General features: G+C 42.3%; 3 protein-coding genes across 3 annotated transcripts in view; 2 read left to right on the top strand and 1 right to left on the bottom strand.

Moving 5' to 3' along the window:
• Nucleotides 1-3,014: 3,014 nt before the first annotated feature.
• ids (iduronate 2-sulfatase) lies at nucleotides 3,015-8,916 on the bottom strand. The gene is made up of 13 exons (XM_080502241.1): nucleotides 8,752-8,916; nucleotides 8,365-8,501; nucleotides 8,098-8,275; nucleotides 7,224-7,312; nucleotides 6,868-7,068; nucleotides 5,893-6,063; nucleotides 5,666-5,792; nucleotides 5,215-5,379; nucleotides 5,045-5,151; nucleotides 4,127-4,243; nucleotides 3,943-4,053; nucleotides 3,729-3,854; nucleotides 3,015-3,364 (listed from the first exon to the last, which is right to left on the bottom strand). The coding sequence occupies exons 1-13, from the start codon at nucleotides 8,822-8,824 to the stop codon at nucleotides 3,284-3,286; spliced, it is 1,683 nt and encodes a 560-aa protein (XP_080358367.1). The 5' UTR covers nucleotides 8,825-8,916; the 3' UTR covers nucleotides 3,015-3,283.
• Nucleotides 8,917-10,182: 1,266 nt separating this feature from the next.
• On the top strand, nucleotides 10,183-12,738 carry dcps (decapping enzyme, scavenger). Its single transcript, XM_080502538.1, has 6 exons — nucleotides 10,183-10,333; nucleotides 10,999-11,149; nucleotides 11,249-11,394; nucleotides 11,465-11,578; nucleotides 11,815-11,925; nucleotides 12,019-12,738. The coding sequence occupies exons 1-6, from the start codon at nucleotides 10,202-10,204 to the stop codon at nucleotides 12,283-12,285; spliced, it is 921 nt and encodes a 306-aa protein (XP_080358664.1). The 5' UTR covers nucleotides 10,183-10,201; the 3' UTR covers nucleotides 12,286-12,738.
• Nucleotides 12,739-14,392: 1,654 nt separating this feature from the next.
• LOC308134877 (uncharacterized protein) overlaps nucleotides 14,393-21,039 on the top strand; it is a 44,737-nt gene continuing 38,090 nt past the window's right edge. Inside the window, 1 exon segment of the mRNA XM_080502717.1 lies at nucleotides 14,393-14,472. Within this exon segment, the coding sequence (XP_080358843.1) occupies nucleotides 14,408-14,472 (65 nt within the window). The 5' untranslated portion in view covers nucleotides 14,393-14,407.

Here is a 21,039-nt window from a genome sequence, read left to right as displayed (position 1 = left end):
GTATTGAAACTCTAAAAACTGATTAGTGTTCATTTAATAGTACATCCAAAACTCTTTTAAATAATCTATTCCAACCAGTTTTTTGTAAACTATATACAAATCTTTTGTGTCAATGGAAACCAAACATCAGCTCTATACAGTGTTTTGTATTTTTATCGTTTTGATGACCTGATATCATGCAGCTCCCACTACAGCCATGACGTCCAGATCCGAGGGGGGGGGGGGGGGGGGGGGGGCAACATGGTGTAGTGGTTTGCACTGTTGCCTCACACTGAGAAGACAATTCGATTCTGGGCATTTGTGTGTGGAGTTTGCCCGCTCTCCCTGTACTCGTCTGGGTTTTCTGAATCCATCTACTAGTCCAAGACATGATCCTGATTTGTATTTGTTTTTTGAGTGGGAATGGGAAATTCTGGATAAAATCTTGCATTATGCAGAGTTTGCTTAAAGGTAAAGCTTCTTGAAATTAACCTTAAGTGTTCTATTTGCCACTGTCACTGGCAACCGTAATACCTTTTCAAGGTAACTGTAGCAATGGTTGTTTGGTTTCATAATGAACACAAAGAATGACACCTCCAAACGGGCCAACTCCACCATTTCCAGTGTTTCTGCTGTTTTCTTTTCTGAAATGAAAATGCAAAAACGATGCGTTTTTTTTCCACATGTCTGCTTTGTGTTCCAGTTCTCTCTGCAGTCCACACACACATTCTCACACCGTTTAACGAGTTAAGTGGTACATGAAGAAAGAAAAAAAAACTGCTTCTCTGACAAAATACTCTTCAAGACCACTTCTTGAAGTCCTTGGAAGGCAGAGTATGGTGCAGGTTTGTTTACTATTCCTGGCTTCATTCACACACACACTCACTAACACCCTTGAGACGAACTGTGCTCTTAATGCAGCTGAGCCAAGCACTTTGTACACGCACTTTGTACACACACACACACACACACACACACACACACACACACACACACAGCCTTTAATGTAATTGTGTGTGTTTCCAGCGTTAACAGAAAGGCAGTGTGACCTGCCGGAGTACGAGCCCACAGCAGTAATGTGATTACTAGTGTATGAAGCGTAATGATAGACGATGAGCGTGAGACAAAGAGGAGTGGAGTGAGGAGGAGGAGGAAGAGGAGGAGGAGGAGAGGGAGAAGCAGCAGCAGGTGAACTAATGTAATTGCCATTAGATCAATTTGACGGTGGTCAGAGATCAGCGCTTGTGATGATAAATATTGATCTGATAAAACCACTGAGGCACAGAAATATGAGCTGGCAGAGCGGTGGCGGCGGCCTTGACGTTTAGCTTCAAGCTCGGTGGAGTTGAGCAGCCCGTGGGCAAGGCACTAACCCACAAGCTGCACCCGGGGACGTGTCGGACTGAATTCTTCAGAGCGAGTACATGACTGCATATAGAGATTCTTAAAAAGACAACAGAAAGTTCTCCACCTGACAGACCCTTCAAGCTCCAGCTGTTTTTACGAAGTCAATGCATGTAGTTCTGAAACAGGTTGGATTAAAACCATCTGTCAGTTACACATAGTGGCTTCATCCACTTTAGGATCATGCAGATCTGGAGCCGTTCCCATTTGGCATCCAAGCCGAAGTCGCTCTTCCATCATGAGTCCCACAACAAGTGTTTGATTTATAGGGGAACAAACCCTTACTGGCTGTAAACTTCATTGTGTGTATTAAAGGTTTTTCCAACTATTTCACATAGGTGTCAGAGGTCCAACAACATAATCTTCAAAGTGTATTTCTGCAAATTCAGCCTTGGTCCCGCCAGTCTAAAAGTCCCTCCTGGGAGCTCTACTGAGAACAGGCTGCTTCTGTGTCTGTCTCTGTCCACTCCCATTCCAGAGAAGAGCTTTCCAGTGTTTCACATTAAGTGGTTTCCTTGTCAACTGGTGACCCTTTAGCGTCCCTCATTGCCGTTAATAACGGATGTTAAAAACCAGACAGAAATCCGTCGTCGTCCTGACGAACGCCGCATAAAAACATTTACGATGAAGTTTTCGCCAAGTGTCGCACCTTTAGTGAGTCTTATTTTGAATATAGGCCGTTACTGGCGGCAGCAACGGACGCTAAGGAAAGTGGGTCACCATTTAGCAGGGAAACCAGTTGATCCGAAACCCTGGTTCAAGTGTATTATTGTTTAATACACCATTGTTTGTTTAATTTATCACTGACTCATTTAAACACCGTCATTCAACCAAATCAGTTTGAAGCAGAATAGGCTCCTGAAGATGGGGAGTTAAAAATATTGTGTGTCTGAACCCGTTAGCTGAGTCGTATGTGATTAAGTGAATTTTAGTGTGTGTATATATATATATATATACACTAAAAAAGCTGAATACTAAAATGTTAAAAGGATGGAAATGCTAAATTGGCTAAAAGCAGGTAAAAAAAGAAATTAAAACTGACCACCACCAACAAACAATAACTAAAATATTTATGAAATTGCCACACAGATTTTTTAGAATATAGAAAAACTAAGTGTTTTTTCCCCTTATTTTAAAGGTTACAGATGTTTTGCACCAGGTGAAATTTGAGGAAAATGACTCAAGCAAATATTTTATATATAAACATTACAGTTCAGACAAGTGATAGGATTAATAACCAAAATAATTTGCTTTGAGAATTTTCACCCACAAGTCTCCACGGAAGCTTATAGCAGGTGAAGTTGTTTCCTATTGATTGGACTAAATGTGGCTCAGGGGCGATGAGGATGATGAGGAAGATGAGGATCTGAAGTTCAGCCTGGTGTGCGACAGATTTCCGACTTTCCATTTGAGGCAGGCGGACATTCCACAAACGGTTCTGCATGATCGGCTGGAAATTGAAAATGGTAAAGAGCTGAATAGGCGCGAGGCCGAATTGGTCCTATATTGCAGAAGGCAATTACAAGGCTTTTAACCCTTCGTGTGGCCCCGGCGGGACCAGGTGAACTCTGCTGAGGTTTCAGGCTGGAGGGCGTCCACGTGGAGACAAACCAGAGAAAGACAGCGTCTCGTCCCTTTACCGAGGTTCATTTATTGACAACGTGTTTCCCCGCGGCAGCAATACAAAGTGCAACGCTTCCCAAATGAAGTCGACGTCAAGATCCTTTCAGCTCGAGCAGCAGCTTTTCCCGGTTCGTCCCTCATGAACTGAAGTTGACGGAACATCTTCTGGACAAGAGTCCCGGGAACATCAGTCCAGCGTCGTGGGAAGAAAAACATCCAGCACCAATTTTCTTCATTTTTTTTTTTTTTAAACAACAACTGTGTTTTCTTCCCGTGGTCACGCCTTCCCTCCGCTCGCCTTCATCCCTGCTGTGAGGTAGAGGAGCTGCAGCTTCATCCTCTCCTGCACGCTCACAGGCTGGACAAACCATGAAGAAAAGAAAACAAGTGAAAGCATCTTTAAAAACAGAGAGAGAGAGAGAGAGGCCTGAGGGAGGAAGACTGGAGATCTCATTATGTGCAAACTCAAGTCTCGCTTACACGTCTTCTAGTGGAAACCCAAATCCTGTACTTGCATTCGTTTTGGCTCCATGGTGGAACTTTTTGAAAATGCCGTGTCTCCATGGAAACATTGGCGCCTCATTGTTTTCCTCCAGAGTGTTAAAAGCGGGCAGTTCTCAAAAAGTTATCATGGTAAATGCACAACTTTTCTGAAACAAAACCACGAAACGCCGTCGTGAGACCGGGAGGCGCCCTCGGTTCAACGTCCTCCACGAACTGACCTGAGGAAGAGCGTCCACCTTCCTCACGATGGGAGCGTGCGCCACGCTGCTGTAGATGTTGAAATCCTCTCCGGGGTCGTCCGCCAGCATGTACAGCTCCCCGCCGTGGACGTCCGTCAGGTTGGCCTGGACGGAGACACGAGAGGCGTCAAGACGCCACGGGAGGTTTTGTTTTTTTTTCCCCCTCCACGTGGTGGAAGGCGCCTGCAGCTACCTGGAAGGTGGCGGGGTTGAAGCCCACCCACAGAGTGTATCTGTAGTCCCAGGTGCGCATCGAGTAGCCCATGACCTTGATGTCTTTCAGGAGCGGGAGGTCAGAATTCGGCTGAAACAAGGAGAGTCAAACGTCTTTAGATGGGGTGGGGACGTTTTTCAGGCTTCGCCTCCGGCGTCCCGACCTGAGGCGTGTCGGCCGGCCGCGGGTACTGGCTGAAGGCGATGTGCTCCTTGTTGGGTCGCTTCTCTCTGCGGCGGAAGGTGGAGGCCCGGTTGATGCCCTCGGTGCACAGCTCCACCTGAGAGACGAGCGGCGAGGAGAAAAAGCCCTTCAGAAGTTCCCGCATTCCCACTTTAATAGAAACCAGTCGAGAAACAAAAGCTCGTGGAGTTAAATAAACACGTCGCGGCGGGCGAGTCGCGTCTGCGGCCCGCGCCTCCTCCGCTTCACTGTAAATATTTGAAGATGTTTGGTGGACTTGAGAGTCTGTAAAATGTGAAACGGGCTTTTGCTAAAGAAGAGAAACCAGCGAAAAGGAAACGTCGCATCAGAGGAGCACTGAAATCCAAACATTTCCACTGGACAGACAGTCGCCTTAATGCTCCACATTAAAACGAGACTAAACCTGCACTTTTCATTGCTTCAACCCATGAAGAGCCAATAACATCCACTTCAAATGTAAGAGTAATGATAAATGTGTGTCGAAAGTTTACAGTTAATTCATTCTAATAGCCCTAATTGATGTGAGAATAATGGCTCAAATGTCACACGAGACTCTCGGCAAGTATTTTAATTTGAGGAAAGGAAAAGTTACTACATTATTGGCTATATTAGTGAAAAAAGGCACATTTGTTGCATTATTGGGTTTATTACTGAGGAAATTGCTACATTATTGGCTTTATTATAGTTAAAGAAAAGTCTAAATTACTACCTTATTGGCTTCATTATAGTTAATCATGTGTAAATTACCACACTATTGCTTTATTATAGTAAAAAAAAAAAAAGTCTAAATTACTACGTTACTGGCTTTATGACATTCATCTTGAAGGGAAGTTTTGGAACAGAAGCGAGTTACGTTCTGGCTTCTCTCGGTCGTTACCTTTAATGAGACTTCAGGACAGGACCTGGGAGCTTCCAGTCCAACCAGGGACGAGATGGTGGGGAAGACGTCCACCAGCTCCACCATGTTCTTCACCACCCGGTCATCTGAGAGAAAAACGATTTACTAAACGTGCCACACTTCGTACATGGAGAACGGGGGAGGCTCACTCTTAAAGCTGCGCTCAGATTGGCTGAAGACGTCGACGAAGGGGAAGGCGGCCGCTGCGGTACGATGAGAGGTGACACCGGGAACGTAGAACATGAGGGGGACCTGAGTGGCCACGTCGAAATTGGAATATTTAGCCCATTCGCCGTGTTCGCCCAGCGACCAGCCTGCAAGACGAGGCCGGGGGGGAGGAAAAAAAAATGTCTGGGAGTGAAGTAAATCACAGAAATATTTCAGGAGGAATCGGGCAGAAGAGGACATTCACAGAAAACTTCCAAGTCACAAAGTTTAGAGGAAAGAAAAAAAAAAAAAGAAGACAGCAAGAAGACAGAACAGTTTGATGTTACCACACTGCCACCTGGTGGCCAAACACCAGAACAACAAGCATTGAAACGATTTCATTCCCTAAAAGAAGTCAACCAGACCCTGATGCAGCGTCACACGGTGACTGACCGTGGTCGGAGGTGAGCACCACCATAGTGTCGTTGGACAGTCCCAGCTTGTCCAGCGCGGCGAGAAGACGTCCTACCTGATCGTCCAGGTACGACACGGCGGCGTAGTAGTGCTGACGGATGCGCAGCTGGAAGACGGGACAAACGGTCAGACTTCCCCTGGACTCGAACCACGACGGTGGAAGAGAGCGGAGAGAAACCTGGGGGGGGGGGGGGGTATGCTCCTACCTGGAAGTCTTTGGGGATGGGTCCATACGGGAAGCTGGCTTTGAGCCGCTGGACGTCCTCTCTCATCCTCAGGTCCATCCAGGGGTTGTAGGCCACGGGGGGGAGGAGCTCGGGCACGTCGGGGTCGGGGGCCAGAGGCATTTTATCAAGAGGATACAGGCTCAGGTACTCCTGGGGGAAAAATGAGGGCTCATGTGATCATTGTTTTATTGGTCATAACATTTTCAGCCTCGGCTCTTCTGAAGAGCGCAAACTTTTCCTTCTTCCAAATTAATTCCTTTTGGTGCATAAATGGGTTAAAGATCGATCTCGTCTCGTCTAATCCGGGGGGGGGGGGGGGAGTGCAACTTTTATGACCAGAATCTAATTTAACTGGAGCCACAAAACATGTTCAACATTTAAAATGAGACTCAAGCAGCTTAGAAGCTTTCAGATATGATGACGTACCACAAAAAATGTATTTTATGTTTTGTTTCATCCAAATTTTAGCAGTTTTCACTATTCTTTTAAGCAATTTTGAGATCATTTGAAACTTTTTGCAATTTTGGATTTTTAGACCGTTTTATCCCTTTTAATTTATTTTAGCGTTGTTTGATTTAAATAGTCAAATTTTTAAAGCAGTTTTTGCACACACCCCCATTCTTTATGGTTTTAATCCACCTTCTAATTTTAGTTGCGCCTTTTTAAGAAGCGCTTTTTAGTCAAGATAGGAGTTCTTTTGAGAATCGAATGCAATGTTCATTTACATGTAATTTAGTGAAAGCTCCATGGAGCCGTGACAAACGGGCCACAGAGCTTCATGTGGCTGCAGGTTTCAGACCCCCGACACCCAGATTTATAATCCAAGAGTCAAATCTGAGTTCTTGCTTAATTTAATGAGTGAATAAATGATTGAAATCCTTCTTTCCACTCATGAGACCAATGAAGTTCCCTTCCTTCCTTCCTAATCTGCCTCCAGTGAGGCTCAGGCTGTACCTGTGGGATCCTGAAGGGGATGTGAGGTTTATGAAAGCCCACAGCCAGGAAGAAGGGCTGCTCGTCTCCGCGGCGGCTCTTCAGGAGGCTGACGGCCTGCGCCGTGCTCTCCATGTCGGGCAGGACGGCTCCCGGCTGCTCTGAGACGTTCACCGCACACAGCAGGTTTCTGTGGAGCGCTCCGTCTTTACCTGGACACATCTGGAAAACATCCATCACGCCCACGCTTAATGTAAAAAGAATCCACATTTTATTTGCGATAAAGAAAACTTGCTTAGTGAAAAAACAGCCGCGATCCACTGGTCACTGGGGCCCAGGCAGTATCAGAACTATCACAGAGAAACAATTGGCCATACCGGCAGGTTCTCGTAGTCAAAGGACGGCGGGTGGTACACAGGGACCGACCAGCTGTAGGGGAAGTCGTCGGTGAAGTTCGACGCGATGCCTGAAAACCAAAGACGATACAAATCACCTTCCCTGCAGCAGCTGAGTTTGTAAGTTTAAACCTGATCTTGTGTCTCTTTTTCCACTTAAATCTTTATTTTTAAAAAACAGATGTTTTATATACAAAACGTGATGTTACTTGTTATATTCCTTAATGTTAAAAAAGCTTTAGACACATTTGTTACATCTTGCTCATTGTTCTTAATCCAGTGTCATCCTTTTCAGTCAATTTCCTCCATACATCTCTTTTACTCTTCCATTAAGAACATTTCTGACAATCTCGAGCCACTGATCCTTTGTCGACGGTGCTTATTTACCCACATTTCTATAGATTGCTTTCTTGTTCGCAACAGATAATATTTTTTGCCAGATATTTCTTACTCTGTGGGACAATTTACAAAAATATAGGACCAAGCAGCTCTTGGCGAGTCAGTATACAAATGTTTGTCTTATTTCTTCAATTAATCTTGCCCTGAAAAAAATGATCCTCATCAAACGTCTCCAGCACACCTGTTGTTGAATAAAGATCAGATTTTTTTCCAGATGAATTCCCTCCACATTCCTGGGCTGTTGGCGGAATGGTGCGTTTCCACCATATTGGACCAGACATCCATCTCTAATTTCTACTCCGGGCTCATTTTCCCCATTTTGCTTTAATATATCAAGTAGTGTCTCTAAAGACACGCGTCGTCCTTGACGAACCAGAGAGGGGAAAAAGGTGTTCGAGCTGGAACGAAAAGGCTTCTTTGAAGCCGATCCAGAGCCGCGGGCGCGTGGCGTTCTCACCCTGGTGGAACACTTTGCCCACGGACATGGTGACGTAGCCCTGGGACTTGAGGTGCTGTGGCAGTGTGGTGTAGTTGCCTGCGTGGACCCTCCAGTAGGAGAAGAAGTCGTACAGCCTGGTGGTGTCCGGCCTGCGGCTGGTCAGCATGGACGTGCGACTGGGCGCGCACACGGCCTGCTGAGAGTGGGAAGGACATGATGCAGTCAGTAAACAGAGACCCCGACACCTGACGAAGCAGGGACCAGAACCTCCAAGCTTGACCCCACCTGGGCGTAGGCGTTCAGGAAGACCTGGCTCTTCGAGGCCAGCTGGTCAATGTTGGGGGATTTCACCACAGAGTCCCCGTAGCAGCCCAGAGACGTACGCAGATCATCTGCTATGATGAAGAGCACATTTTTCCTCTCTGAAAGGGGGGAAAAAAAACTTTTCAGTAAATGTGTTTCTACTCATGTTAAACGGACCCAGCAGAGAGAGAGAGAAAAAAAGACCTCATTCAGACTGGAAACTCAATTAAGAGCTAATTCAAGCATCAGCTGCTAAATAAACAGACATGAAACGCTCATAAAAAGCTCAACTCAGTTAGGCAGATTTCCTGATTCAATCAGATTTAATCAGATGACAACTTCCTTTAACTCACTTAAGTCTTTACTCACCTTTTCCTGCAGAGACTCCGACTGTGAGCTGCACGACAAAGAGGAGAAAACAAACACGGCCCAGAAAACACATTTTCACCACCTAATCCACTCTATCGCTAACGGATTTGGTTAATTTTGAGAACTTTGTGGAGCCATTCCGCTAAAAACTGCAAACAAATCTGTGTGCGAGTCCCATTTAAAGACTTCCGGATTAATGCGTCAACGGGATTCTGCATTCTGATTGGTCCATTCATGTGTTTAAGGCACACGATTTGATTGGTTCAATGTCCTGCCGATCATTTTATGTATGGCCCCGCCCACATTATAGTTCAAACATTATGAGACATATTAATCTTTACAATAAAAAACAAATCTAAGAAAACAATTTTGAGAAAATTTGAGCCCCAGACATGACATCTGATCTATTACTTCATATTCTGACTACAAATTATTTTTTGTGGCCACAAATGATTATTTCGGGGGCTCAAATCAATATTTTGAAGCCTCAAATTACTATTTCTTTGTCACAAGGTAGTATTTCATGGCCATAAATGACTATTTTCAACTTAATATTTCTAGTTTAAAAGTAATAATTTACAGGTTTTACATTTGACTTTCGATATAAAAGTAAAAAATAGAATTAAAAGTAAAATTGAACATGTTTCATTTTGTCATCATTGTCATACTATTGAGAATGTCTTTACAATCAAATCCTGTTTTATTGGAGAATCTGTGCAAGTAAACTCTTCTGCATTCTATACGCACATGTAATGGACATTAAAGGATATGCAGGCCTGCACCTTTTGACTTGTATTAGACTGCAATGGGAGAAAATGTTAATTTAGAAAAGAATATTTCTCTAATTTATGTTATCCTTGATTTTCACACTGCATAATAGTTTTGACTACATCAACAAATATACTGAAACAACAACAAAAACAACAGTGAAAAAACAACTTAACTAAATAAAATATAAAATTCCGACAATAATATAATAATAATAATAATAATAATAATAATAATGATGATAATAATAATAATAATAATAATAATAATAATAATAATAAGCTTTCATTTTGAAAGACTAAACTTGAGCTTTCTGGCGTATTTCCGCTGATTAGATGCTCATGTTAGTGTGAAGACCTCTCACTCTGCACAAAATTAGTTTGCAAAAATGTGAGGAAGTGAGTACTTTTTGATTACACGAGCAGTATTTATTTGGAAAAAGACGATTTAGGATATTTATTTTTATTTTCTTTTTTTACAAGTTTTCCCAACAACTACCGGTCAGAAAGTAAAGTTAATAATTTGAAGCGCGTGCTCGGAAGCTGCAGGGCAGAGTCTGTTGTTTGCAGGCGGAGTGATACGTCACATTCACGCGGAGCCTCTCAGAGGAGACATGGCGGAGTCGGCGGCGAAACGTGAGTTGGATGGAGATAAAGACGCTTCAAACGAGGGAGTTAAAAAGATGAAATCTGACCCCGGAAACGGTGCGGAAGCTGCAGGAGAAGCTGGAGACACAAACAGCCTGTCAGCTTTTCAGAAATCCGCAGTGTTAAGTGATTCTGCCCGGGAGAAGAACATCTTCCTCCAGGGGAAGGTAAAGGAGGAACCTCCGCTCAATTCTGTTTAACGTCTCAACAACTGACTCAACGTGACACTTTTCAGTAGTTTATTGGCTCCACACGCTATTAAACCCCAGGAAACAATTACAATCTCTGCAGTTTTGTTTAAATCAGTTGAACAAAATACAAACTTCCTTTTTGGCTTTTCAAAATAAAATCTATAAGTTCAAGTGTGAATATATCAAACGTGTGGAAAAATAGTGTCTTATGGTTCAATTGAAACAGTGACATATGTTTCAGACATATTATATATAAACTAAATGGTTTGAAGTGTTTAATTTATTTGCTTATGAGCCAATTTTAAATCAAAATTTCTAACTGAGAAGTTATTTTATAAGCTCTGATTTTTTGTAACAAGTGAAGGCACTAAAATGTAAATAATGCTTGAAGCATTCCAATTGGTATGTCGCTCGTGTATAAATTGCACAATTATATAGTTAAATGCAATAATATTGATGAAGTACGATTCTTACAATAAGTATAAGATGTTGTTCTCGTTGCATTTAGAGATTTTTACTTCCAAATAACAGCGCTCTTTTTCTTTTTGGACCCAGTTTAAACCAAACACTACCTTCTATTCATTTATTTATTTTGATTGATCGATACATTGTGCGTGTGACATTCAACATTACGTTTCCAGATCTCGGGTGAGGACGCCGTGGTGATCCTGGAGAAGACTCCTCTCCGGGAAGACGTGGTGGAGGAGCTCCTCAGAGCCTCCACCCTCACACTGGAGATGAAGAACGACATCTACAGCACGTACCGGCTGCAGGCTCCGCCTCACCTCAACGGTTCGCCTCCTCACTGCCACTGTGACTCTTGTCTGTGCTGCTCTGGCAACGTGAGTGACCTGTGTGTGTGTGTGTGTGTGTGTGTGGGTGTGCATGCAGAGATTAAGACCACGGTGGTGTGTCCGGCCACAGAGAAACATGTGAAGAAGTACCAGCGTCAGGAGAGCTTCCTGGTGGAGGAGACGGCCGAGGACTACCACTCCATCACGCTGCCGTACATTCAGAAGCAGAGCTTCAGCCTGAAGGTCGGTGTCCTGAAGCCACGCCTCCTCCTCCTTCTCCCAGGTTAACCCCTGGCGTTCCCCCCCTTTTCAGTGGGTTCACAACATCCTGGAGAAGAAAGCCGAGGCGGAGAGGATCGTGTTTGAAGATCCGGACCCAGAGGTCGGCTTCGTCCTCCTGCCGGACTTCAAGTGGGACCAGAAGCAGGTGAGAGACACTGGCAGGACCAGGACATGAGTCTTTTCTTCTGTCTGTCTTCACTTGACACCTTTTTGTCTGTTTTTGGCAGAATGGTGGAAGTAGTGATAGTTTTACCTCCTTCTTCTCAGGCTGTTAAACCATCCGCCTCCATCTCAACGTGTCCTTGATTTTGATCCTCTCAGAGTATGAGAAATCGTCCTTTTGGACCTCTTCACCACTTCCTCCTCTTCCTCCTCCTCCAGGTAGATGACTTGTACCTGATCGCCATCGTCCATCAGAGAGACATCAAGAGTCTCCGAGACCTGACGTCGGCTCATCTCCCACTGCTGCAGAACGTCTTCAAGAAAGGAAAAGTGAGGGGAAAAACAAAACAAAAAACAATGAATCGTCTGATTGGGTTGTTGTTTATCGGCGCCGATCTAAAAATGGCCGTGTCTGTGATTCAGGATGCGATCCTGCAGCGCTACAAGCTGCCGGCCTGCAAGCTGAGGGTGTACCTGCACTACCAGCCGTCCTACTACCACCTGCACGTCCACTTCACCCGGCTGGGCTACGAGGCCCCGGGCTGCGGCGTGGAGCGAGCCCACCTGCTGCCCGACGTCATCCAGAACCTCCAGAACCAGCCGGAGCACTACCAGACCCGCACCCTGTACTTCCCCCTGAGGGCGGACGACGGGCTGCTGCACAGCTTCAAGGAGGCGCAGAGACTCTGAGGGAGTCCGAGACGCTCTGCCAAACTTTCCCTCCAAATCCAAACAGTTTTAGCCTTTAAAAAAAAAAAAATAATAATAATTTCTCTCTGTTTTTTTAATGTGATTTTGACATATTGATTTTAATATCAGCTGACGCTGCATTCAAGTTGCCTCAGAACTTATACTCGGAAAACAATTACCACTTGTTTTTTTCCCAATTTCCTGATTTAAGGAAATGGACATTTTTCGGAATGTAATGATAAAATACAGCATTTCAATCTGTGTAAATCAATTTTGATCGTATTTCTATATTTTTTAAATTGCTATTTGCATACCAGACCTATTTCCAGAACAACTTTCAGGCTGTAATCACTGCAAATATTCAAAATTGGTATAAGGAATGAAAAGGAGAAAAAAACAACCTAAGCTTTGAAAGTGAAAATGGCTAAAGCAGATAAAAATTGGCAAAAAAGAAAATCCACTAAAAAGATCAAAACATTTAAAAGGGCTGGAATCTCACAAGAAAACTTGCAGTAATGAATATAATGTTTGAAAACTTTGTTAATAATGAACAACTCGTGTTTTGTTTATTTCAATGATTAAAAAACCTTTTTTTCTACTAAACCTGTTCATCCAGCCATTTATTCTTCCATATTCACACACTGAGCTGATGATAATAATAGATTTTTTTTCTGATGTTGAAAATCCAAATTATATGTAAAATAGAAAGAGACAGAGAATGTGACCGCTGAACACACACACACACACACACACACACACACACAGGGAGAACGTGCAGACTCCAGTCAAGCAGTGTGAGTGCAGTACTGGTTTACAGCAGAAGATGGCAGCAGCGTTCATCCTTAAAGCCTTTTTAACGTCTTCACTTCATGTGAACACACTGCCAGTCCGTTTAAACTAAACTGTTTTAACTCAACTCTGAAAACACACTTTTGGTCATGAAGTCTTGATTTTATCCAAAAGATTTCCGTTCTCTATTCAACAGCCTCCTCCTCCTCCTCCTCTTCCTCCTGTTCGTCCTCCTGAAGTTTACACACCTCTATAACTATTAAATTAAAGCATAATCATTTGTGATATTTCATTTTCCTTTTCTGGACCTCTTCAGATGTTCAGACGTTACACAGACTGTCAAAAGGCACATTTATTTAGCAGAAATTGTTTATTTGTGGAGGGGGCGCTGCCTTTTGTGCTCATGATGCGTTCAGGTTCACTCGTTTAATATAAACATCTGATTCTAACTAGACGAGTCAGTGGGGTGCCTCTTTCCAGTATTATGAATTGTCTTTTAACTTTAAGTAGCGACACTTTATCAAAACACATATTTGTAGAAAATTTAATAGACAAATTGATCATTATAACTGGTTTTAGTGCAAAAACCAGCATGTAAATATTAAAGCTAAACAAATGTTTTACATTCAGAGCATCTCATGAGCTTGTAAGTAAAGAAAACCTAGCCTGCTGTTTTCTGTTGTGTGTATTTTCACACCTAATTTACAAAGATGTGACGAAACACAAACATCTACAACAAATACAGATATAATTTTGGCTTGCTGAGCTTTTCTTTCGGTTTATTTTTTTTTTAGCAACATCACTTCAAAAGACATGTTAATGGTGACTTTTGAGGGTTATTTTTTAATGTCAATAGACCATTTTATAGTTGCAAAAGTAAAACAATACTCACACAAATTGCTTTTATATGGCTTTTATCTAACATAAAATATTTTTGGAAAGTTGTCAACCTGGTTAAAATCATAAATATTTCACGACTTAAAGCTTGAAATGCGTTTGTAATGTAATAATTCTTATTTTATGGATCTTGAGAAGAATATAGTGTCACAAGTTTTCATATTTGATCAGATATATAAGACGAGTGCACACATTTGGAGTTAGGGGTAATTTTCCAAAACACATTGTTAAGATATGTCATCACTTTTTGCGGTAGAATAATACTTAAGGTTACACATTTAGTGACTGTCTGTTCTGACAAGGGGTTAAAAGATAAGAGAGTTTATTCCCGTGGAACGGGAGTGTCCGGATTTCCGAGCCGGTCCATGAACGCCACACTGCAGCCTGCAGGAGGACGGAGACAAATAATCCGATCATTAGGGAGCAAACTGCACTCATGTCTCGCTTCCAGGCTCTGAGGGATGACTTCACTCTGAAGCCCTTCGAGATCCAGCCCACACGGTGAGTCCTGAGGCTTCTATATCTGCCCCGCACGCGCGGGGCGAAAGAAGAGGGGGGGGGGGTGTCAACTTTTTGTCTTCTGTTGTTCGATCAGTGATCGATACATGAGCTTTTGTTTACATGTGAGAGAGTGAAGGAAGAAAGCTGAGTTTCTGTTTGTTTCCCTTGGAGATCTGCCACTGTTTGGAGGTTTTTAGGATTGTGTTTAGAACATGTCTGCTTGTTAACTTTATTCTTAGTTTTTATATTTGACTTTAAATAAAAAAACAAAAAAAACAACAACACTAAATGAGATGTAAGTTTTGAACTTTTACCACCAGAAATCCTCCACTTCTCCTGAAACACACCTTTTCATGTCAGTTTGGGACATTTTGAAGTATGTTTAAGGTTCAGTTCTGCTCCAAAAGGTGTCTCATGCAGTTCTTTATTGATAAAAGAACATTTAAAGGAATAGTACACCTTTTTTTTTATTGCCTGAATGGTCAGTGATCAGAGCTGTGAAATCTCTCTCTCTCTCTCTACCTCTATGTGTGTGTGTGTGTGTGTGTGTGTGTGTGTGTGTGTGTGTGTGTGTGTGTGTGTGTGTGTGTGTGTGTGTGTGTGTGTGTGTGTGTGTGTGTGTGTATTAGAGGCGGTTCAAGGACAGTCCAGATTAAACAGTCATCTTTGGCTGCTGTGTGGTAACCTGTGTAATCCTGAGCTGATTCAGAACAGAGTGGCCCTTTATGTCGGCTGTTGGGATGAAAGAATCGATTGATGGCCGATCAGCTGACGGGACCCTCACGAGGAACATGCTCCGTGATGTTGCATTAACATGACCACAGAGACGACAGTCAGTCTGTCGGAGCCTGGAGCCTGGCCGCTGGTGATAAAAGGGGTTCACACTATCAGACTGCGACGAGGATACAGTACAGGAGATTAAGTGTGTCAGTGCTGGTAAACTGCCTGAGAGGCTTGATAAAAAATGTGCATAAACTGTCCTGATTAGAGAGCTGATCAGGTCATGTGTCACTGTGTCAGAGAGGAAACGTTGTCCTGATGACAGGCAGAAGCCTAATGGGAGGGACTGTGTCCTGCTCTCCCTACACTCTGTTCACGCTTTGCTTCTTGGATCCGGCGCCACCGAGGGAGAGTTTCCTCCAGTCATTGATTGCTGCTAGAAAGGAAGAGGTTTGTGGTCGTTTGTGAAGAGGTCACTCTTGAAGGAGGTGGTGTGAGCAGACGAACCGAACGCTAGCGGTACAGAGGGGAGGCGCTTCACATTTTGGTCCTCCAGAGCTGATTTCTGAACTTTCCTCAGGAAAAGGATCAGGAACCTTCACGGGAACGTTGGCGTTTTGAACGCTGGAATCAGGGGTCCAGAAGTTCTTGATCTTTGGCATAGTACTTTCTCATTATCGTAGCGTCACCATCCAAGTATAGGTCCCGTGAACGTTTGGTCAGAACTCCGGTTCTCACGCCATGTCATGTGAGCACCATTGATCTGGTTGCTCATAAATCCAATACAGTGAAATCAGTGGAGCAGCTCTCGTGTCCCAGATTGAGTCCATCCATTCTTTTCTTTTTTTTTTGCTGAGGGGTAAATGCAGCGTGCCTCTCATGGATTGCCACGTTGACTGCCAGGCAAGACGAGAAAGCTGCTGCGGCAAAATCCAACCCTTTACAACCCAAACATGGATTTCCTTCAACATGGTGTTCCGACGTTCTCACACATTTTGGGAGTTTGTATTATTTATGACGATGCTTAACTAAGAAATGAAGGTGTAAGTCCTGAAGAGATGATCTGCGTGGTTCTTTTCTATCAGAAGGCAAGACCCTTCAAATGTCCACGTCGACTCTATGAAGATGGTTTGTGTTCCTTCTTAGAGAAACCAGGTGGTGTAAAGTAAATCACTGCAGAGGCTGCTGGGGCACGAAAACGAGCACGTCTGAATGCCGTTTAACAAAAATACAAATGATGACTGACTGCTGGTTCTCAATCAGTTTCACGGTTGGTGAACATGCGACCGCCCACCTCGCAAACCAACAAGGACCCTTTTAAAATGGCGCCTTCGCGTCATTGCTGGACAACGTCTGGGAAAAGTCAAGAGGTTTGAATAAATAGATGCAGATTTTTTTTGATAGAGTAATTAGTTTAATATTCAATAAAAAAAAAAAAACCTCCAGTTCTTCTCTGTTGACCTCATTTCAAAATTGATGACGAGCGATCACAAGCTCATAACGTGTCAATGTTATTGATCGTAGCCAGGTGGTTCCGGGTTACGGACCAGCTCATCATAATCAATTGTTATGGTTCACTTTGACTTTTCACTAACAGATGAGTTTAGGACTAATTGGTTTTTTTTTGCCTATTTTCTTTTACTTTTTTTTTTTTTTTTTTTTTTACAAAATCTAATTATTCTGGAGCTGCTAAACATTGGTATAGTTTCAGTGTTAAACTCTTTTTTTTTGTGGCTTTGGTGGTTTTAATAGTTTTTGCCATTTAATGCTTTAAATAGCAATTTTTAACCATCTAACATTTCTATTTAGCATCTTTTTAGTTGATTTCCAGCGTTTCTTTTCATCTGTGATTACCATTTCCACTTGAGTTTCATAACTGGAATTAAAAAAAAGTTCCTTTTTGTTAAGCCTTTTCTTTTTGCTGGTTTACTATTTTCTCTCTTTTTCAGTGGATTTAGCCATTGAAGCAATTAAAGATATTTTAGCCTTTAAAAAAACTTTTTCAGCCTGATTTTTTTTACATTAAAAGATGCGTATATGTATATATTTGGGTATTTTTTTGGTGGTGAGTGTTGCAGTCTTTCCCCCATTATATTAGATTCTTCACTTAACTGTACATTCAAAAAAACTTAGTTTGCCTTTATTGACTTTTATAACTTGAAGTTGCTTTGACTTACTTGATGGTTTCTGTATTTTCTAGTGCATTTAGCAGTTTGGTCTTTTTTAGTTGGGTTTTTTTCTGGTTTTAGCTGTTGTAGAACATTTTAAGAGTTTCTTTCAAAATATCAAAAACACAAATCTGCATCGTCGGCAGTGAAAGTGAATCTTTAAATGTTGAATAAAACGTCTTTCCTTTGTGAGATTAGAGGCATTCTGGTGTGCAAAAGAAACACGTGAAAGTTGTAAGGAGCTGCTACACTTGTGCAAAACAAGGAATGCTTCACCAACACATGTTTTTCAGCTCTCTGCATGTTGGTTTCACAGTTTAATTGAATCAGAAAGTGATTTTGTTCTTTGTGGGTGTTCCAGCTCAGGTCGTCTATCAGAAGTGCCTTTTGACACGTGGAGGTCCTCGCTTCAGAGCGAGAGCAGCAATCAGGTGTGAACTGAAGAAAACTGGACTTTATTGTTCTGTGAAATTTAACTGAGCACCTGAGAGAAACACACACACACACACACACACACCACTAAGTGAGGGCTGGAGTATGATTACAGGCCTATTTACATTACGGCATGGAGCAAGAGAAACCAGGGCAGAGAGAAGATGGTTTCCAGATGTGAGGAGGAATTCAGACTCCCCTCCTCTTCCTCGAGATCTGGATCAGGCCGAGCGTGTTGTAATAGAGCGAGAAGGGAGAGGTGAGAGAGGAGGGGGAGGGAATGGATGGAGATGAAGAAAAGGGGGGGGTGGAAAAAAAAAGGAGAGGAAGAGGAAAGTGGGGGTTCACAGATCTGAGTGGAATAAACTTGGGAGCGCCTCAGTGGTTTTACTCTGGTCACTGCATCACAAGAGTCATCAGTTAAATCGAGATACATACTGTTATGTAAACTGTTTTAGGTCAGACACACACACACACACGCAGCTATCGTATGTCCTGCAGTACGAGTCACAAATAAAAATCAAAACAAAACGACAAGATGAAGAAGGGAAAAAGTTGTGTATTTAGGGAGGTCAGCATTCATAAGTCTCATCCAGTCGCTTCCCGTTCCAGAGTCGTCTGTGAATTTGTTCTTAGTTTCAACTCTCTCTTCTTCATCGCAGCTACCATTTCTTTATCGTTCTCCAGTCCCTCGCGAGTTTCTCTCACACTCTGAACTCTCTCTGCTGCTGATTTGATAAATCCAAGTTAGTTTAGAAAAAAAAAAAATTCTTGTTTTATTAGTGAAATACGGTCATTTTGATTGTTCTGTGATACCGTAGCAGTATTGTGTTTGTCATATAGTGACATCTGGTGGTCCCAGGTGGTATGTACCACTATAATTTCTATATTTAAGTTGCTTCTTGATATAGGTTGCATGATTAGCCAAACAACTTAAAGCAAAGTGTGAGTTATAGTTCACAAACTAAGGTATAAAAATAGCGCAGTCTCTTAATTGAGGTGAAGCTACGTTTGCAGTCTGCCGATTCTGGTCTCCAGCAGGAGCGTTTTCCCCTCAATTAAATCGGAACTGTTGTAAACCTGTCATGATTTAATTATTGTGGGAGTCTGTGGTGAAGGTAGAAGAAAGTCTTATTTCTGAAATGTTGATGATCGTTGAGCTCCGGGTGAGGAGCAGGTTCCACGACATTTATGCAACTTGCTGCAACGAGCCTCGGTTCTCGGACCCCTGCGGTTGCTTTTGCTTGCCGTGTTTTCAACAATAACATGATAGTTTCGTAGTTTAAAGAATCGAGCAGCTTTTCTATAGCGAACATAGAGGCTGAGTACAAATAGTGAGTGAATGCTGCAGTACAAATATCTCTTCTGCTGTTAAATCTAATTTCTAAATCATTATGAACCCTGTATGACATGTAAACATGAAAATGTAGGCTTTCTGTGCTTTGTACTCAACAATTTGAAAGTCTTTTTTTCCTCCTTTATGTCCACTCAGTTTCTGCTGTTTGTAATAATTGTGTCTCCCTTACGCAAACAATGGTGTGGTTAATGTTGGTGAACGTTATTGTTGTGAATCGACTTGCTCGTGTGCAAAACTACTCACTACCACAGTCCAGTGCTGGTGCTTTACTCCTATTTGGGGAAAGAAAATTGTGTTTTCTCTGTTTCCATGGAGACTAGAGCATTTCGAAAAAGTTCTGAGAGCCGTTTTCTAAAACTCTTCCAAAGCGGAATGAAAATGACGAAAATCAAAATGAAAAAAACACAATAGAGTAACTCTGGTCACTGTTTAAAAGAGTTCAAAAAGTTATAATTCATGAACTTTGTGCTCACTTGGTCAGTTTAACATGGTTTCCAACACATTGTATTATAAATAAATTAAACCTAAATGGTTCAGTTATGTACTTTTGCGGCTTTAAAAATGTTTGATAAAGATTTAACCTACAAGCAAAAGTAAGTGTAACTTTATCAAATGAGCACAACAAGCAAGGAAGCAAACTTCCACTGGTTCTACGCTAATCTTCCAGCTACACACATTGTATTAGATCATTAGTTTCAATAGTGGATTGTTCTTTCTATCATATTAGATCATGGATATATGATTCTCTCTCTCCCCCTCTCGCTCTCTCTCTCGCTCTCTCTCTCTCTCTCGGTCATTTCAGGAAATACCAAAACCCTTTTTTTTCCTCTCCGAAGGGGAACTGCCCGACATTCCTCCTGGCTCTGTAAACATAAAACCTGTCTGATTGATACATGCATACACAGGCACACTCTCGTGCCCCCTCAGGGCGATTACAGGCCTTTTTATTCAACCTCCTGGATCCATTTCTTCAAACCAGCACTGAGGAACCTGTGCAGACGGACATTGAAAAAGTTGTGTTTGGACAAACTCCTCCTGTTGGTTCATCCGCTCGCACAGAAACCATAAATCGCCCTCGGCGGGGTTTATTTTAGATTCCTACTTGAACAGAGCCGAGCTCATTTTAGCTGGTTCAATGAAGCGGCTGGTCGGAGCGCATCATTAGATCGTCAATATTTTTTTATCGGTGCGCCGGATCGAACGCTGAAGGATATTATCTTCAGCGGTGAAGCTTTTATGATGTCGGGCTCTGCTTTTAGTCTGTCAGCTTGTTCAGGCTTCAGTTAACTCTTCTCAGCTTGTCTGAATATTCTTGTTGCGTATGGCAAAAAGTTCCAAATACAAACTACAAAATACAAAATGTAGGAGCGAGCTCTTCCCTTCAGGAGTTTTATGTACGTCATACTTGCTTTAGCCACTTTAAAATACACCAGAACTCTTTAAAACTCAATGTAAAGCCTTTTAAACCTCTTCAAACAAATAGATTTCTCTAGAGCTGCTCAAACAAATATTTAAATTATGAAATCAACACTATTATTATTATTGTGTGTAAAATGAGGGCAAAAGTGTAAAACAAAGATTTATGGTTTTTAAAAACGTCTTTTTTTGGAAAGAACTTGGATATAAAATAAACTTGCTCAAAACAAAGGTTGCAAAACTCCCTCATAAATGTGTCTATTGTCACTTTCACCAAAGTACTTTAATTAAATATGATGCAACAATGTTCATATGTTATAAGCAGTCAGATGCGATGGTAATGGAGTGTTCATTTTCTTAACATGCAAAGGTACATTTTGAGTGAAAAGTGCATCACTTGCTGGGACTTACTGTGACTCTTCTAAGACTCGTCTTCACATACTAGTTGTTGTCTCTGGATCAGGCATTGAAAAT

Source organism: Blennius ocellaris (assembly GCF_963422515.1).
Source record: "Blennius ocellaris genome assembly, chromosome: 9".
Classification (NCBI taxonomy): Eukaryota; Metazoa; Chordata; class Actinopteri; order Blenniiformes; family Blenniidae; genus Blennius; species Blennius ocellaris.
This window is presented reverse-complemented; position numbering and strand designations above follow the sequence as displayed.

Excerpts from the sequence above, each read along its gene's own strand:
- dcps (XM_080502538.1), top strand. The coding sequence starts at position 10,202 with ATGAAATCTGACCCCGGAAACGGTGCGGAAGCTGCAGGAGAAGCTGGA. Across the intron at positions 11,395-11,464 it reads AGCAGAGCTTCAGCCTGAAG|TGGGTTCACAACATCCTGGA; the intron begins GTCGGTGTCCTG and ends CCCCCTTTTCAG. Across the intron at positions 11,926-12,018 it reads ACGTCTTCAAGAAAGGAAAA|GATGCGATCCTGCAGCGCTA; the intron begins GTGAGGGGAAAA and ends TCTGTGATTCAG.
- ids (XM_080502241.1), bottom strand. The coding sequence starts at position 8,824 with ATGTGTTTTCTGGGCCGTGTTTGTTTTCTCCTCTTTGTCGTGCAGCTC. Across the intron at positions 5,380-5,665 it reads GGTGCTCACCTCCGACCACG|GCTGGTCGCTGGGCGAACAC; the intron begins GTCAGTCACCGT and ends CTCGTCTTGCAG. Across the intron at positions 4,244-5,044 it reads GTCCTGAAGTCTCATTAAAG|GTGGAGCTGTGCACCGAGGG; the intron begins GTAACGACCGAG and ends CTCGTCTCTCAG.